The following is a 19497-nucleotide window of genomic DNA, read 5'->3' as shown; positions in this document are numbered from 1 at the left end:
AAGGAAAGGAATACAAAGGATAACAGGAAAACAATAAAAACAAAGGAAAAACACATAGTTGGCTGCAAGAATAAGCAAACTTCAGCCACCTTCAAAACCTGACTGAACTAATTCCTTTAGAGACAATTACATTTGCTCTTACCACAGGTGCAACCACCGAACATTTTCTTGCAGAAACCCTGTTTTATCCTTTATTAGCTTACAGAAACCGTTTTCGAAAAAACAAAAAACAAAAAAAGAAACAGTTTTTCAATGAAAAGCAGAGCCATAAGACCCAAGACGAGCAGCAACGAAGTCCTACAATAATTCAAGCGAACAGAAATTACTGTCAATGAATAAATGAAACCAAAGATAAACATGAATTATGATAATAGTCATATCAAGCATAAAACCACCTATTCTGTTATAGATGAGTAAATAAATCCTAAACCGAAGAGAAATTAAATTGAACTGTCTATTTAAACTTAAAACAAACACAAACTACCACAAATAGGAGTAGAGCTACTGCCCCATAAAACCCCTGAAAACTAAAGCGTCATTGGTGCTTAGACCAGGGAAAAATATTTACGGCCCTTCTCTGCACCCTACCTAAGTTAAAACTCGAAGTCTAACCCCCCCCCCCCGAAAAAAACTACCTGAAAGTTTAAACTTGATATCCAAATCTGTTCATAAGGTAGCAGAGATACAATATTTTCTTAACCAAGAAACACTTATTATCGATTTATTCACCTCGCTACTCGACCGTAAATATGTTCTGTCTTATAGTAACTTGTCCGAAAACGTTTAAGTTGATCACAAACTTCGAAGTTTCCCTGCCCCTTCCCCCACACTACGTGAAGGCTTCAACTCCGTCCCCCAGTGGTTCCTGAGATGTTACGTTTCAATAACCGTTCATTATGTCAAATGGTTCAATAGTTTGTGTCAACCAGCGTTGCCAACGCGCACTGTTTTTGGTATAATTTAGAGTTCCTGGTACAATGAGGTACATTTAGAAATTTTTTGATACGATACAAAATTCCTTGTATATTTTGGTTTTACTTCCTCCTTTCTTACTCAGATATCTATTCAAGTTTTCGGTTATCGAGAATTGTCTTCTTCGAAAGGCAAATTTTTAACCGGCTGTTCAGATGGTATAAATCGTTCTCTTGCGGTACACTTTTAGTTAGAAAACTGGTAGAATTTACCTCGAAGCGTTAGCAACGCTGGTATCAACAATAACTTGCTTGCAACTATTGCCTAGTAGTAACTCTTAAGTCTGATTAGTCACTCGCAGATTTTACGCTTCAAAGTTGAGCATTGTTCTATTGGAGGAATTGTGCACGGGCACTACAGTCGCTACATAATTGGCGCTGAAGCCATGCGTAATTTTGATTTTATCGACAAGCTTAGCTATAACCTGGCCCAGGAATTACATACAACCAGAAATAGCAGCAGAAACTAATCCAGAACCCGATTTGCCGTAAAACACAGACGTGGATCTCATCTAGGTCAACTGAATAAATTAACAGATGTGGGTTTTGTTGATTGAACACTTAAGACAAAACTTTTCCGCATGCAGACAATGGACCGTATAGCACAGGCACAGATTTCCTCATTCTCTACTTTCAACGGGGGGCGTAATACGTGGTTGAGGGGTTAATTACCCACTTTCGGAGTCCCTCCTAGATTTCTTCAGGTACCCATTGGGAGCTGGATCAACTCTTGACTGAGCTTGCAGATACACCGCTGACCCCTTTTCAAAAGCAAATAATCAGCAACAACAGAACTCGAACCCAAAACCCTATAGACACAGGATTGCAAGTCCAAAGCTCTAACCACTCAGCAAGTGCGACTGCTCTAACTGAACAGCTGAAGGATAGAAATTTGAGGGTGAAATTTTCACTTCCGTAACGTTTTTTAAACTCACACATATCTTACACGGAATTCAATATAGGTCGAATATTGAGAAGAAACTATATCTCTAATAAGTAATTTCCAACTGGTAGCCGTTTGAGGATAGTCGTTTTTACTGGCACTTCAATTCCATTTAGTCTGATTTATCAATTTCGTTTTCTGCACCATCCAGTACATGGTATTAATTATTGAGACTATACAAGGGCCTTCTCCTAAGAAAAAAAATACTGGAGAATGCGTTCAAATTTGAATATTTGGACCCAGAAACTTTGTAACGGGTATAACTTATACGCTCAGTGACATTGACGTGAAAAAGCCTAATTAAAGATAGTGTTTTTGGAAAAGTATCAGAACAAGCTATTAAATTCAGCGTGTTGCTGAATGCCAATTAGATTTTTTATTTAAAAATAAATAAAAACCTAATTATACGTTATATCTGGCAAGTATTTTGTGGGAGATTTTACTTACAGGCAAAAGGTAAAGGAAGATAGCGAAACTTTTTAAATTGTACGTTACCATAGGATTGGTTGCGTTTGTAGAAGTCCACCCATTTTAGATTGTCTGAATTTGTTGATACTCTCACATTTATTCACCTTAGTTAAATGATGTTCATCTGATCTAACTGCTTGACTCTTCTACATATTAACTGTTTCTGGATTATATTTAAGTACCAAGGACAAGTAAATCAGAATAAAAACAGTTTTTACCCTCTTGGACCCATCTCAGGTCCGTTCATACCTCAAAACGGCAATCATCTAAGATTTTTCTTTTGATTGTTCCAAAATTAGGGTACTGTAATATTTTCGTCAGTGCTGCCGTATTGTACCATGAATATAAATAAACAAAACTATTTGATAATTTGACGACGTATTTTGACCGTAAAAAATTAAACATTAAAAATGTGCTGATTTCCAAAGACAGCAGCTTAAAAGGAGAGCTATATCCTCTTCAGCTACATGGTGCTATGTGTTTTTTGTTTTTTTTATGTGTATATTTTTTCACTCACATTTCCTTTTTTTTAATGTGGCACCCGCTATTGCCGAAAACTGCATAACTACAAACTGAGGCCTTTTTCAATAAAAATGGATTTTCCGATTTTTCTTAATTTTTGAAGATATATAATATATATATTAAAAAATATTATAAAAGATGTATTATACAAATATTATTGCCATGTCTTATATCCTTAAGTTCTTTTGTTCAAAAAATATCAAAAACTCTACAATAAAAAAAAAAAATCTAAAAGGGCTCAGAGGCCCATTAACTGGGAAAACAAAAACAAATTAACACTATATATTAATCATAAATTCTAACAATCAAATTATAAACACTATATATAATATGAATATATTAATTTTAGCTACCATTTCAAACACTACAATTCATTTTCACTTTCCTTGGTACTTAAGAGATTTGAGAGAGGGATCGTTTTTTTTTTCACTGATTCACTTTTGGCATTATTGAACTACGACGCTAAAAATAGTATTAAACAATAAAGGACTTAAAATCATTGCAGAAGTCAAGATACAGGAAAGTGACCAAGTAGAACCCTTGCTTTTCAAGTTTGTAGCTAAAAAGTTATGCTAATACAAGGAAAAGACTAGGCATGGGGTCCTCTGGGTCCGAGAGGATTGCGACATCATCAGCGTATTCAAGGTCTCCAAGTGAAAGGCTCTGTCCAATCTCAACTCCTGGATGAGAAGATTTTCAAACACGAAAATAATACAGAAGCTAGACAGAGACGGAGACAGAACACAGCCCTCTCTTACTCAAAACTCAACCGGTATTTCTTCACTCTCTTTTCTTTAAACTCTGGCTCGGGTCGGTGATCCCTTGTAGTGTGCTTTAAGCAGTTCGACAAATATTAGGAGCATTCCATCCTTTCCAAGAATTTTCCAAAGTTTTTCGCGAGTGATCGAATAGAAGGCGGAAACAAAGTATAGAATTATCAGAATCAGGGGCAAATTATACTTTTCAAACTGCTGGATAATGAGGCGGAGTCCAAAAATATTATCAGTGCAGCCTCTATCAGGATGAAAACCGGCTTGATCTTCACGAGTTCTTTTCTCCCTTGCCCACTTGAAGTGGTTAAGGAGGACAATTCCGAATGTTGTTACCGCAATGTCAATGAGACTTATTCTCCTGTAATTTTTGCGCTCAGTTTTATCAGCTTCCTTTGAAGAGGGAGAATGACCGATGTCTTCCAATCCTTTAGGAAAGTGTTGGTCCTCCATACTTCCTCAAGGATACCACGGAACTGCTCCGCTGTGATCTTATGACGCTGTTTGTATATTTCCGGGGGAGACCATCTTGACCTGGGGCTTTGTTGTTCTTCAGGGCCTTAATCGCTTTAAGTATTTCTGCTCTTGTTGGGGCGACTAGCTCGATACAGTAAGGTTCTTTTTTAACACAAGGGGGAAACAACCAGGAATTGATGACGGGGATTGGTTAAGTAGTGTTTGGAAGAAGTGACCTTTCCATCTGATCAAACGTTCCCTTTGGCAGCTAATGACTTTTCCTGCTCTGTCTCTGACAACTTCAGACACAGCAGCTTTCTTACCAGTCGATTCCTTAAGAACTTGGTAGATTTTGTGGGTGTCACGAGCGCGTGCTTCTTTTTATAAAGACAACGCAGTCTCTTCCCACATTTCGCGGCGGTATAGACGAGCAGAGCGCTTGACCTGTCTGCTTAACTCTTTCGTGATATGTATAGAGCCGCTCATCTCTTTCCTATATTCTTCGACTATTGACAGGGTTCAGATTGTAATTCAGTTCTGTCTTGTAACATTCGTTCGGCCTAGGATCACATCGGTTGTCTCTCTCATCACAGTTTGTAAGGTCTATCAAATTTTCTCAGGATCGCGGTTTTCCTCTGCATTCAAGTTAGCTCTATATTTAGATTTTGCCGAACTTCTTCATCTTGCAGCTTACCAATGTTGATTCGGGCTTTCGGTTTATTCTTTCTCCGAGATGCAAGACGAAGTAGGATTTTTGCAAGCACTAGCTTATGATCAGACCCTGATTTTGAGTATGTGCCTGCACTGTAATAAGAGCAAGAGTCTATTACTGAACTTCTCCAACGTTGGCGGACGAGAATAAAGTCAATTTGGGCCTTAGTAACATGGTCGTTTGAATGCCAAGTCAGTAGATTGCTTGGCTTGTGCTGAAATATGGTGTTGGTTACAACAAGATGATTCATCAAAGTGTAATTTATCAGTCTTTGCCCATTTTCACATCTATGCCCTAGTCCGAACTTTCCAAGGACTTGAGTGGGGGTATCAGACGGACCAACTCCTGCGTTGAAGTACCCTGCAATAATCAGGTAGTCTCGTGCAGCAACTGAAGGAGACAGTTGTTGCAATTCCGAATAGAATTCATCCTTAGCAGTAACCGTGGCAACACGAGTATGTGAAGAGAATGGATACGTTTGTAGGACTTCCGTTAAGCCTAATCCTAGCCGTTCGGGGGAAATAGGACCCCACTCAAGAAGTTCATTTCTGGTTCTTAGGTTCATGATGAAACCAAGGACATGGAGTCAAGAGTCATCGTTTACTCCAGACTAGAAAAAGTGGAACTATTGTAACGTTTTGGGCGCTGTAATAACTGTTGAGCCAGAACCCGAGATTCTGGCCTCAGAAACGCATAATATGTCAATACTGTACTTGGACAAGGAGAGCTTGCGTAGCTTCTTGTTTAACAAATCTGACATTCCAACAACCAACAGTTATTCTTGCTTTTGATCGTTTTATGACTGCAGTTAGTTTTCCCAAGGAAATAGCTTGTAGATTTTTCGACTTCGTCCCCATATTCGAAGTCGCGTCGCCTGCCTAGAACGACGAAGCATGATTGGTTTGCTTACTTCCTGACACCCGCGCCAAGGGGGCCGCGTCACTTGCCGGGAACGCCGTAGCCACATTCATAATTTTTCTAAGTCTAAGGTCCATTGATATTTCTTGGGAATAGAGTTAACTGCAAGGTCCCCAGTCTTGCGGGTATACTAGGTTTGCTGAAGGAGTGACTGTTTTGGGTCGGAAATCCAATAACATCATCAATATTTGCTCATCTTTTTCAGGTTATGCCCCAACTGAGTGTATCCAGAGATAGTGCTGAATGAAAGTCCAAATTACGACGAAAGACCGTACGGATTAAAGGAATATAACAAATAAATTTGATGCGTTGATTTGATGTAATTACTGACTGTATTAAAAACAAAATTGAAACAGGCATTGGTATAAGCGCCTTTTCCCAAATTTCATAGATATTTCTCTAGTCAATGTTTGGATTCTCTATAGAAAACTTAAACTTTTTGGGACACTTAATGTTTTCTGTTTCAAACCATCCGTTTCAGTAGCTAAGATAAACAAGTAGAGGTGAAGACAAGCCCTGGTCGACCCTCAAAAAATTACCATGTCAAAAAAGGACTGTTGTTTCTTGGTACCAGTACAAGAAAAGGCAAAATTAAAACAAGATTCAAGTACTAAATATAAAAGTAGGATTGTGCTCCAAATGATTTCAGAACTTTCACACTGTCAGAGAAGAAATTTTAAATGACTGTTTTCTGAGCGGTTTTGTATCATTTGTGGCCAGTTGCCAGTCCTCGTTTGTGAGTCCTCGGCCAGTCCTCGTTCGTAGCCAGTAGCATTTTTCGGTTTTGTTTCATTTTTCTTTTCAGTTTCTAACTACATACTAAAAATCTACGTTTTTTTTTTGCATATGAAACCGCTCTTTTGCAGCAATTTATCCCAGAAATTGGAAATTCGCCTTTAAAAGGGTTAAGAATTAGAACCAAGCCATTTCCCAAGATAAAATCACAAGCGACATCTATTTTATCTTAGTCCTGTTATAACAAGATATAAAAAAGAATAGATGGCACAATTTTCAAAATTGACTCAATCAGATTTTGCCGTTAACGTGGAGTTGCGCTATTCTTGACTCACACTATTTCATGACTAGAGAGCAAACCACGGCCCAGAGTAATCGAAAGTTTAAAAAAGCGTTAAAAGAGTTTCTAATGAGAAAATATTTGCCCTTTGTAGCTCATTCAGATTTCAAGTAATTTCGATTGTAAAGTGTAATTTAGAAAATATAATTTATGGGTATTACAAAAAAAAAACATGAGATACCTCGAAATTGACATCGAATCGAGAATGAAAAGCACACCATTGGAATTGTCATTGTCAAAAACCGTGCAGGAAAATGGCTTTTGATATTTCCAGGTGTTTGTAGAATTCTGAAAAACTAGCACTGCCCTGAAAACAATAAGAGTACTTGAGTTTTTTTTTAGAATTAGGCCCATCGCCCACGGGGCAACTGTTTCAAGACAACGGTTGGAAACTAATCTCACCTGCAACTGGTTTACGACCAGTTTACAACCGAAATAAAACGTTTCACCGCCCATGGACACGAGTGGTTGTGGATCAGTTGTGTTTATCTAATTGAGCAGTGCAGTGTGGTTAACTATGTTGAGTTCCGACGAGGAACACTTTTCATAGGGTTCAGAGGGAGTATTGGATCCATCCCTACTTGGAAAAGAATGCAAAGTCTCATCTATTCTTAGCAGCAAAAGAACGGTCTCAAACAGATAGAAAATTTATTGCATTTTACAGAATTTTTACAGAAAGTTTATAGTTGTACAGCTCTTCATGCTTCTCCACTTCTCCTACGATTTTCACGTTAAATTCCTGGTCTGACATGTTCTTAGCCAAAATTATTTGACAATATCAACGCGGTAGCTCCCGTAAATGTGTGGGACAACACTGCAAAGCAACTGTGATCACGGCTGGAGGCTCATACGGAACCGGTTTTAGACTGATTGGAAACCAGTCTCATCAAGATTGCCTCCGGGGCGGGCCTCCACTCTACTTCAAGGCCATGGTCACAATACAATTTTGTGCGAAATCGGTTAGCAATTCTAGTCTCAAAACAGTTGCCCCGTGGGCGCTGGACCCTAAAAATTGTACAGTAAAATTTATTAATTTCATGGCCTGTAATTGACAGCTTTATATAGTAGTATTTTAATTTCTGCAGGCTAATTAGGGATTTTTCTGCACCTAATTCTGTTATGTTGTAACAGTTTTTTGTTTTCAGTAAAGCACCAGTTTGCCAGAATTTATTAATTTCATGGCCTGTAGTTGACAGCTTTATATAGTAGTATTTTAATTTCTGCAGGCTAATTAAGGATTTTCCTGCACCTAATTCTGTTATGTTGTAACAGTTTTTTGTTTTCAGTAAAGCACCAGTTTTCCAGAATTCTACAAAAATGGGAAAATGTGAAGAGCCATTTTTCCTGCACGGTTTTTCCCATTGAGCCAGTTTATTTGAATTTTTTTTTTAATAGTTTGAATAAATTGCTAAGCAATATTTTTTTTCTTTATGTTCAGTGTCATCTTCGCTCTTTACTTTCATCCGATTTTTTTTTATTATTTAGAATAATAACACCATAGGTACCCCTTCAAGATGTGATTATTATCGATAAGACATAACATATAATTGAGCACTGCTCGACCAATTCGTCTAATTATGTCCCACTACACTGTTTTCATTACTGGTGGGCACCAGAAGAGTATACAAAATACATATTTTGTTTGTTTGTTGTTTCTTTTGTGTGTGTGTGTGTGGGGGTGGGAGAAGGTTCACAGAAACATCCACCAAAACGCGGATGGAATTTCCCCCAAACTTTGTGCCAATAAAAGCTAGTGTCTTTGTAATGTCTTAGGGCCCAACCTTTGTAGGAGAAATAAGAAGGAGGGAACAATTAACTTAATCCTGTGCTTTGAAACTAATGTCTTTTGACTTTTGAAAGCCGAGTGACTTTGTAAGTCAGCGCCCTGCACCATTTATAGGTAGAGTTCTGAGCTCCACAACCAACTTTATTAATTTTCCTATATATTTTTTTTTTTTAAGAAGTCAAAGGGAACTGTTAAAAATGTTAACGTCATATTTATTTTATTATTAATTTTAATGTCATATTTTAAAATCATATTTATTTTTGGTCTGGCAGAAACAAATCTTAAACAGCAGTTTCGTAACTTATGGTACATTCTTATAATATTTCGTAGAATTCCTAAGAATTTCGGAGGACTCTCATTCAATTGGAAATTGAAAGTTCTACAGCCATTTTGAAGATGTCAAAAGAGATCAGAGAGGTCAAAACGCCACCCACGCCCTCTTTTTCCTACCCCCCCTCCCCCCTTGGTGACGAAACTTGGTGTTTCAGATGACTATTTTAGTAGATATAAAATTCAGGAAACATTTAGGAGTAGGCCATGGGCTCTCATTTTGCATACGTAACTGTTCTCAATACCCTTAAAAAAAAAAACTCAAATTCTTCAATTTTGAGATGGACTACTTCAATTTTCATCAGTATTTGCGACACCAACAAACTGCAACCGTCTTCAGTTAGTTCCTCTTTGACCTTACTAACTTGTGAAAACCGATGCGACATTAAAGTGTCACTTTGGATTGAAGTAAAAAGAAATATGTAAAAGAAAAATTACACGACAGTTTTGTAACTTATTATAAATCCTTGGAAAAAATGTCTAATATTTTGACAACATTAAATACCTAAATGCAAGAAGAGAAAAATAACTTACCATCGTCTGTTACACGATATTCAAGGTATCTTGCAGCTTCTATTAGAGTATTCAGTGACATTTTAGTCTCAACATTCACTTCCAGCCAAGCAGACATGCCTACTCTGAAATAAAATAAACTTAAAACATTTTTAACATTAATTAATATTATTTTAATAAAACTATTTAATATTTTAATAAGAAAAGTTAATTTTAGAAAATATTAAAATATCTTAATATTTGAATTTAATAATATTTTAATAAATAAGAATAATATTAATGAAGTTTTGTATGCTTATTATTAAAAACATTTTTAATAATAATTAATATTATTTTAAGAAAACTATTTAATATTTTAATAAGAAAAATTAATTTTAGAAAATGTTAAAATATCTTAATATTTGAATTTAATAATATTTTAATAAATAAGAATAATATTAATGAAGTTAAAAGAAGCACACAAGGTTATGGCAATTCTCATATCCACACTTGTTTAAATTGTGAGAGAGGGAGGGGATTGGTGCAATACAAGTAGCAACCTAACATTCACAGATATTGACGAATCTTCTGTATTGATTTGTTTCAAAATTGCCAACAGAATGAATGACTTTCAATTAATGACATCCAATTTTCAACTAAATTATTGACAATCCACAAGACATTCGACTAAACAGATAAAATAAATTTGCAAATTTTCGTAGGTTCTAATTTAAGAGCACGATCGGCAACTGTACTATAATTCCAATTTCTTTTTTCAATATTGAACTTCATACAGTATGCTATAACATTCAAGATAATTTAACCATTCGAAAACACATTTAAAAATTGAAAATGGATACTTTAGTTCTATTGCATATAAAATAAATTATTCGAATTTACATATTTGGAACAGGCAAAATCACGATTTGATCCTGATATGTCTAAACTTTGCAGCCGCGAGTCCTTGTACCAAGAGGAACCTAATGACTAAGAAAAGTTTTGAGGCCTGATCCCAGGGCCTAGAAAGGACATAGAAACAGTCGCATCTTTTTCTCCTGATAAGCTCAAAATTTAAACCCTCAAGTCTTTGGGGTAAGAGGAACCGAATACAAAAGGAAAAATAAAAAAAGATAATAATAAAGTTTCACCCACAAACTCACCGAAATAATTTCCAACAATTTTTTTTTTTTGCAGCTGCTTCGTATGATGGGTCAAATGAAGAAACTTGATCCACCGATCCATCAGACCGTTTTCCCAGCACTGTCCCTATGAGAACTATAATTCATTCCTGATTAGGTAACAGTGTAAATCAGAAGCACTAGATCTTGTCAGATGATCAAAGCAGCCTCCCTGCAATATCCTGGGAACAGCTTTGGAGAACAACTTGAAACTTTCAGAAGGTTCTAGGTGGATCAAGTGGGCCTCAAATCTTGGCTTGGGGAGAGGGGAAAGAGAGAGAAGGGGCCATGTGAAAAAATAGCATATCAAAGGCACAAGGCTCTTTACTTAGTGCTACAGCTCTGCTTCTAATATTAAATACAGTTATTTGGCAGGTGTTCAAACACCTAGTTTTATTATTCCAGATAATTTTGTCCGAACAGTATGTTCCTAAGTCACTAGGTGAAGGACTAGTCCCATGTGTGCATAAAAATAACAAAGTCCCAACGCTATGCAATTCATATAGACCTATAACCATATGCCCTATGTGTCCATTTCTGTGCAATAAGTGTGATTTGGGAACCATCAATTTAGTTTCAGACAAGGATTAGGAGTACAAAATGTGCATTGTCTGTTCTTGTCTATAATGAAATAACATAAGGTGACGAAAAAGAGTCTGTACGTATGCGCAGTTGACATTTCTAAAGCCCTTGACTCCATTTTACATTTGCAATCATTAGTTGCTTTATTAAATAGCAGAACTAAAAATATATTATTATTATCAATATCTTTATAGATGGCACAATATAGCTGTTTTGTTTACTTCTGGTCTAACTTTACTTTTTATTCACTCTAAATTTAATTAGAGTGGGATTGAAGCCATACAAAGGCGTTATGCTTTCAATTCAAGACATTTTTGTTTTCAATCCTTTAAACCTAATAAATTAGGATTTAGTAGGGACATGACTGGTGTCCTTATTAAATCAAGGCTATAAAAAAGTTATTCGAGCCTAGTTTGTACTGTAAATCTATTTTTAATAAATAAAATAAAATTTTTATAAAAGATGTTGTACAAACCCATTGAAAGTCAGTGCGCTTTGAAGACAGAGGGTTGGAAGTAAAATTTTCTTAGGAAAAAATTACAGCCCTGAGTTCATTTCTATGATTTTCATTCATCTAAACCAAATACTTGTCAAGATAGTGAAAAATCCCTTACATGGAGTTTTACCAAGCTTCAAATCTTGAATTTTGATGCTTTCCGCTTTGATCAACCTATTTGTATATTAAAACTTCCCTAGATCTTAATATACTACCTGATACATTTATCAGACAGAGCTGGTCAAGAAGGTCTGAAAACAAACACCAAAAAAAAAACAAACACAAAAAATACAATAATCACTAAAAAAAAAAAAAACACCTGGCAACAACTAACTCTCCCCTGGATATCAAGGGCAGGGACAGGACACATAAAGACAAGGACATAGAACAAGCAGTTCAATTCAAATACTTGGAGAGTATAACTGAGAAAACTGGTTCAATGGCACAAGAAGTATAACGGCACAATAGCACCAGAACAGGCAAAAAGAACCTTCAACATAAACTGTAATGTTAAGTGAATGGTTAAAATATTCCGCTTTCCGCTTTGATCAACCTATTTGTATATTAAAACTTCCCTAGATCTTAATATACTACCTGATACATTTATCAGACAGAGCTGGTCAAGAAGGTCTGAAAACAAACACCAAAAAAAAAAAAAAAAAAAAAAAAAAAAAAAAAACACCTGGCAACAACTAACTCTCCCCTGGATATCAAGGGCAGGGACAGGACACATAAAGACAAGGACATAGAACAAGCAGTTCAATTCAAATACTTGGAGAGTATAACTGAGAAAACTGGTTCAATGGCACAAGAAGTATAACGGCACAATAGCACCAGAACAGGCAAAAAGAACCTTCAACATAAACTGTAATGTTAAGTGAATGGTTAAAATATCACCCACTAGGGGAAATACCTTGCTTGATATTATTCTAATTAGTATGAAAATTTTGTATAGCCTAGTGCCTTTACAGCATCACCCCCATTGGGTGGGATTTATTATCTTTCTTTCCTTTTGTCTCCCTCTTTGAACTTTATCATTCTTTCTCAATAATCTACAGCTCTTACCCCACGCTTCACACTTCTGACCTTCTTTCTTGTGGTATGTGTCTGAATACCAAAGACTGGTTCAATATTTACGATTTACAAAATCTTGATGAAAAAAAATGCTATTTTCTATAAAAAAAGCTAGGGGAAAATATTTGTAATTTGTTCCCCAAAAATTAAGCTTCAAAAAGTCCTCTGATGATACAGCCTAGATCAATCAACCATTACAAATACTAATAAGAATAAATTAAAGCTTTTCAGAAATTGTAAACTGGTGGCAACAATTAAATTGGAAAAAAAAGGAAATTTGTAAGTCTGCTAAATCCTACTTCAAAAATAAGACCAAAGAATTGTTCAATAATACACCAAATAACTGGTATTCTAAATTTAAAAAGCTGTATGACATGAGACTTAATCAGCTTAATTCCAACCTATCTGAAAAACTTGAAGCTACTGGGAATAGCCTTATTGGTAGCCCTGCAAATAATTTTCAAAAAAGTAAAGTTCCATCCCATCCATATATCCCTAATTATAACGTATATAAGGGGGTTGCCCCCTTTATAATTCTTTGGTGTTTAGGCTAAAGATCTTAGCGCTTTAACAAGCTTCTTATTGCTTTAATTAAATGGCCCTTGTGTTTCAGGAGTTGTTTGTAAAGATTTAGGACAAAAAGTCAAACTAGCATAAAGAGCAAGGTATTAAAAACCACATAATAAATGGGGTAACCACATAATAATTTCTGTCCATTTTAAGTTTTAATGTTGCTCCTTACTGTCAGATGAAAAAACTCGTTTTTTTGCATTTAATTTCTCATTATTTTTTACAAAATGCTGGGAAATCCAGCTCCCCCTCCACAAAAAATACATTGGACTATTCAGTCCTGATAATAATTTACCCCAGACAGATACCATTCATATCTCTACATGTAAAATTGAGTTGGAAAAGAGAGAGTAAGACAAATAAAAAGAATTTCATAAAGGAATTCTGGCAGATTCTCCCAGCATAAAATTTCCCCTGAAAAATTTCATTCCCCCCCCAGGAACTTCCTTCCCCATGGAAAAGTCTCACCCTCCCCTCCAACTGAAAACTGTATGCATACTTCCCAATAAAAAAAAATTACTAAAGTTTACATAAAATTGGCAAGCTTCATAACTTGAAGATCTTTCCCTGAGGAGGGGGGGGGGGTTATTTTATCTCCAAAGATATAGATTTTGAAACTTTCAACTATGCTGAACAATATGACTGTCTCAAAGGGTCCAATAAATATGCCATTGGGAATGATAAGACCACCCACAGCCCCTTGGGAAAGAGTTGCAAGTTATGAAATCCACCCATTTGTTTTCAGGTAGAATTGTCCACAAGAAATTTTCTGGGGGGGGGGAATATCCAGCAAGAATCGAATTGCCTGGGGATAATTTCCAAAGGGGGTGAGGACTTTCTTTGGGAGGAACTTCACACGGAGGAATTTTTTGTGAGGGAGGGAGAAATCTTTTGTAGAGGGAGGCAGATTTCCCAGCATTAATAGAAAAACAATCAGAGATCAAATAAAAATCAAGATTTTCAACTGAAAGGAAGGAACAAACAGACAGAAAAAAAAACAGAAGTTATTCTGTATATGAAAGGGGATGTCCCCTTCTCAATAGCCTGCTCTTTATGCATAAATTTTACCTTTTTTGTTTATGAACAACTACTGAAACACAAGGGTCATTTAATTAGAATTAGAAACTTTTTAAAAGTACAAAAAAAGTTTAGCATAATGAGCAGGGAATTGAAGAGGGGGCAGCCCTTTTCATATATGGAATAATTTCTGTCTGTTTCAAGTTTTAATGTTGCTCCTTACTTTCAGTTGGAAAAACTTGTTTTCTTAATTTATTAAAACTCTGGATTCAGTCCTGCGAGTATCATTTGGTAACAGTTCAGAGTCACAGCTCTCCTGAAGAAACCATCTTAATAAAGTAAAAGTAGTACCATTACATTCCTTATCTAACACACCTTCCAATATCATGACTGTTTTTCACGCAGTGTAGGCCAACTCCTTAATGGTTCTATATATAGCCCTTGGCCCATAAAGCTAAAACAATGATATGCTTAATTTCTATATGCAGTGTTTTTTTAGGAGCCAGATTATTATTTTCAATAATTACCCACAACTTCAAATCATTTCAAACAATGTTTTGGTAAAATTCTAGTTTAGCAAGTTAAGTGAATGAAACTTTTGAGAACAGATCCAGGGCCAAAAATATATCTGACAAAGTATTGTCAAGCTGCTATGTCTACCCTTTTTTTATTTATATGGCATAAAGGTGGTATACATGTAACGGCGCCAGCAGAAAATTTTCCAGGGGGGCCCAACGCCAGTGGTGGTTGGGTGACAGGAAATATATTTCAGGATTTTTTTTCGTAGGAATAAGTTTATTTTTAAATACTTTTAGGAAAAAACTCTCAAATAAAAAAAGGCATTTAAATCGCATGCAAAATGAAACAAAATACACCCCCCCCCACCCAAAACAGCAAGCAATCGTATTGAAAATCTCTTTATTAGATACATCATGTCAGAGAACCCTACCATAGAGGTTTCAAGCTCCAATCTTAAAAATGTGGAATTTTGCATTTTATTTTCCAAAGAAACATTGTTGATGCATGTTTATTTGTTTTGTTGTTACCCAAGTGTGATTGTATCAAACTGAAGATCCAAGATAATTGGGAGGGAGCTCATTCAAATGTAAATTTAAAGCTCGTTTTTAAGTGACCATACGGATTAGACCAGGGAAAAATCTTTTTTTCTTGCTATTTTAGGGCATAAGACTACGACTTTACCCCAAAGAGGATGAATTTGCAATCAATTTAAAATTCTGAAAAGCAAATTGATTTAAAAGTATGAATAACTATATTTTAGGCTTTCCAGTTGTAAAAGAAGTAATGCCACACGGTGGCTGCACTAGATTCAATCAAGTTGATTCGCTTTATTTGTAATGAAATTATGCTATGTTTGGCGATCTGTAATTGTGTATCAGCTATAATGAGGTGGGGGGGGGGAGGGTGAGCCATTGTTTAGGTGGGGGTACATCTTAATGGACAAACTGCTCACTTTTCACAAGGCTTCAGATAAATGTTGGAAGAGGTAGGGGGGACTAGGAATTACTTAAATTGTTTCTCTATACAGCTAAAATGTTACATTCTGATTTCTGCCAGCACAGAGGTGGAAAAGGCAAGGCAGGTCATCATCAGCCCTGCCAGAAAATTTCTTTGGGGTGGCAAATACTGCAAGGAACTTAGTTTTCAGCAATTTTAAATGGTGTTATTTTCTTTTTCTATTTATATAAAGGATTTCAATGTGTTTAAACAATGTATTTATCAATAGCAAAATCCTATTGCAGAGGTTATGATGGTTTCAGTTATGTTGAAGATCAAAAGTCTCACAGAATTTCCATCCATACAAACAATAATTCTCTTTTTCATCCACCTGAAATTATTTTGTTGTAAAATTAACAAGGACTTTTTACCAAAATTACTATTCATCGCCAATATTTTAAGTATTTTCAAATTTTATTCAAAATTTAAATTGCAAACTTAAACATAGGACGGTAATAATGCACGTACAATTATTGATTTACACATTTTAAAGCAATTAGCCAGGGATTTAAGGGACAGGTACCTCAAATTATATCTTGGTAGGCCTGGGAATGATTTGGAAAACAATCAGAAATTAAATAAAAAGAGCTTTTCAACTAAAAGCAAGGAACAAATTTGAAACCTATTTGAACAGATTATTCTTCATATGAAGGGGGCTGTCTCCTCCTTAGCTCCTTACTTTTTACTCTGAAGTTTTGCTTTTTTCCGAATTTTTTTCAGAAAATTTGCAATTGGAAAGATGAAGCATTAAAAATACTTTTGTTTAATCAGCAAGGTGCTGAGAAGGGGGCAGTCTTTCTTATATACAGAGTAATTTATATTTGTTTCAAACTTGCTCCTTACTTTAGCTGAAAATCCTTTTCAGCTAATTGCATTTCATGAAACTGTAAAGTTTTATGAATGCAGTACTTTTGGTAATGCAGACAAAAACAATCAGTATTTCAATTATCTCTATTTGGATTTTGATGGGTAATCAAACAGTTTGCGGCAATGAACTGTAAGTAAAGAGCAACCCGGCTCAATAGTAACCAAAACTATAAAAGACTGAACTTTGATACCAATTGATATATCATATTGGCTCATTATGCTGATTCCAAATGTATAAGCTTCATTAAGTTTAGTGGTACCCATCAAAAGCTACAAGCCTAAGAAAATTTGTCTGATTTTCTAAAAAAGGGGGAAAGACCCCCTCGAAATCATTGAACTTTAATGAAAATAACACCATCAGATTTATATGTAACAAAGAGCCCTACTGTAGAGGTTTCAAGCTTCTACCAAGCTATGTGGAATTTTGTAATTTTTGCCAGAAGAAGGACAGACCAGAAGAATCACAGATGAGTGTTTATTTGTTTTTTTTTTTCCAGTGGTGATTGTATTGACCCAGTGGGACTTGACTGTCAAGAGACTGCTCATTCTATTGGAAATGAAAGGTTCTAGAGCCCTTTTTAAGTGACCAAAATAATTGGAGGGCAACTAGGCCCCCTCCCACTTCACCTTTTCCCCAAAACCATCCGATCAAAATTTTGAGATAACTTTTTTCTTCAGCACAGTTGAAAGACCCAATAACTATGTCTTTAGGGATAAAATGGCCTCTACAGCCCCTGGGAAAAGGTTTTTAAGTTATAAAATTTGCCCCTTGTTTTATTTGTTATTGGGAATATGCATACATTTTGGGGTGGGGAGGGGAGGAAGAATTTTCTGCTGGGAAGATTTTACGCAGGGAAAATTTTCATGAAGAGGGAAGTTACTAGGGGGTGAAATTTTCAGGGGAAATTTTACACTTGGCGAATGTGCCAGAATTCCTGTACAAAATTTCTTTATATGTCTTGTTTTTTCTTTATCAATTCAATTTTAGGCATGGAGATATTAAGGATAATTGTCTGGGGTAAATTTTCAACAGGATTGAATTGCCCAGAGGATATTTCTGTGGGGAGGGGGATTTTTCCATGGATGGACAGCCAGGTATCCTGGTGTTATTAAAAAAAATGATCAGAAATTAAATAAAAAACAAGTTTTTTCAACTGAAAGTAAGGAGCAACATTAAAACTTGAAACAAACAGAAATTATTATGTATATGAGAGGGGTTGCCCCCTCCTAAACCCCTTGTTTTTTATGCTAAATTTTAAATTTTGTGCCAATTCTTTAAAAACAACTCCAGAAACACAAGGGTTGTTTAACTAGAACAACAAATAACTTTTTTTTTAAAGTGGTGAAAAACTGTAGCATGAAGAGCAAGGTATTGAGGAGGGGAAGGAGGCTACCCCCCTCATATACGTGATAATTTCTGTTCGTTTTAAGTTTTGATGCTGCTCCTTACTTTTAGTCGAAAAAACTTTTTTTCTTTATTTAATGAAGCTTACAACCATTTTTCTAAAGGCAATGAAAAAAGTATGTCAATTAAAGTAAAAGTATATAAAAATCAAAAAAGTAATTAATTAAAAAAAAAAATACACCAAACAATAGCCTACTTACAAAAACTGAGATATAAACTCCCAGGATTCAGTTCTGTTGAGCAATGCTGAAGCATTGGATGGATAATTTTTAACAATATTGACAGTTTTCAACTTGGTTATCAAACACCAAAATATTTAATGCCTTTAGACTCAATTGTTTATAAAAAGTAATGCAAAATCAAAGTAGTTTGTTCAAAGTAAAACATTAAAACTAAGATTGAGAAATCAAATAAAGTTTAACATTGAATCAGCTTTTGATCATGTTTGCAAGTATCTGATTTGTCAGATTATAAAAGGGATGGATTTCCCAGATGGATTCACCAAGTTCCTCAACAATTATCTATATGATAGAAGCTACTAAGTCCGGGTGCAAAATGAGCTATCCAGTATTTCAACATTGCATGTTGGGCTCCCACAGGGTCCATACTTAGCCCCCTTCTTTTCTTATTTGCTTTAAGTGAGCAACATTTCAGCAGTGATTCAATATCCAAGCTTGAATCTGCAGATGATTTAGTTTTTTGGTCAGCAGGCAGAGAAGTAAATATTATTACCAATAATATTAACTTAGCAATAGAGGAGTTAACAGCCTTTTCTGCTGCATTTTCCTTACCTATCTTCAAGTCTAAGGCAAATGCAATGATATTCCACAACAAAAAGTCCCTCATACCACCAAAATTATTTGTAATCAATATGGAAATAGAATTTGGTGTAGCACCTACATTTCTAGGAGTATACCTGGATCCAAGACTGACTTGGCAAAATCAAATTAACTCTGTAAAAAAGGACTTAATACCAAAACATTCTAACTCTCATTGGGCCTTCAGGTATAAACAGAATTAGTTCAAAGGGAGAGGTGGGGAAAAAGAGCGTGGGGGGGCATTTGCCCTTCGATCGATTTTGACTCGTAAGTGCTGGACTAGAACTTCCAATGTCCAATCAAATGAGCTTTATCTCAAGTTTATACGAGAATACCTTCCTGCCCCGGGCCCTGGGGGGTTTTGTCGACGCTTGAGTTTCGCTACTTAACCTTTTAACTATTTTTAACAAAATTGTTACCTGATGTATTTAGGGCGTGGAGGAGGAGGGGGGCTAGTTACCCTCCAATCTCTTTTGACTCTTAAAAAGTTTATACGAGTATCCCTTCTATAAAAAATATTATGAAGGATTTG

The 19497-nt window shown here is 35.6% G+C and overlaps 1 protein-coding gene across 6 annotated transcripts in view; it reads right to left on the bottom strand.

Annotated features, from left to right (window-relative positions):
* LOC148954615 (uncharacterized) overlaps nucleotides 1-19497 on the bottom strand; it is a 276074-nt gene that overhangs the window by 245467 nt on the left and 11110 nt on the right. For 5 of the 6 annotated variants that reach the window (XM_089087172.1, XM_089087166.1, XM_089087168.1 and 2 more), the window contains exon 2: nucleotides 9486-9589. In XM_089087172.1, coding sequence (XP_088943298.1) covers nucleotides 9486-9582 — 97 coding nt within the window. In that variant the 5' untranslated portion in view covers nucleotides 9583-9589. Of the gene's footprint in view, nucleotides 1-9485; nucleotides 9590-19497 lie in introns of those variants that run through there. The other variant, XM_089087167.1, reaches the window with a different exon arrangement.

This window comes from Artemia sp. Qi Xiang Cuo, chromosome 3 (genome assembly GCF_049724085.1).
Source record: "Artemia sp. Qi Xiang Cuo chromosome 3, ASM4972408v1, whole genome shotgun sequence".
Taxonomy (NCBI): domain Eukaryota; kingdom Metazoa; phylum Arthropoda; class Branchiopoda; order Anostraca; family Artemiidae; genus Artemia; species Artemia sp. Qi Xiang Cuo.
The sequence above is the reverse complement of the archived record's forward strand: the minus strand, read 5'-3'. Positions and strand labels throughout refer to the sequence as shown.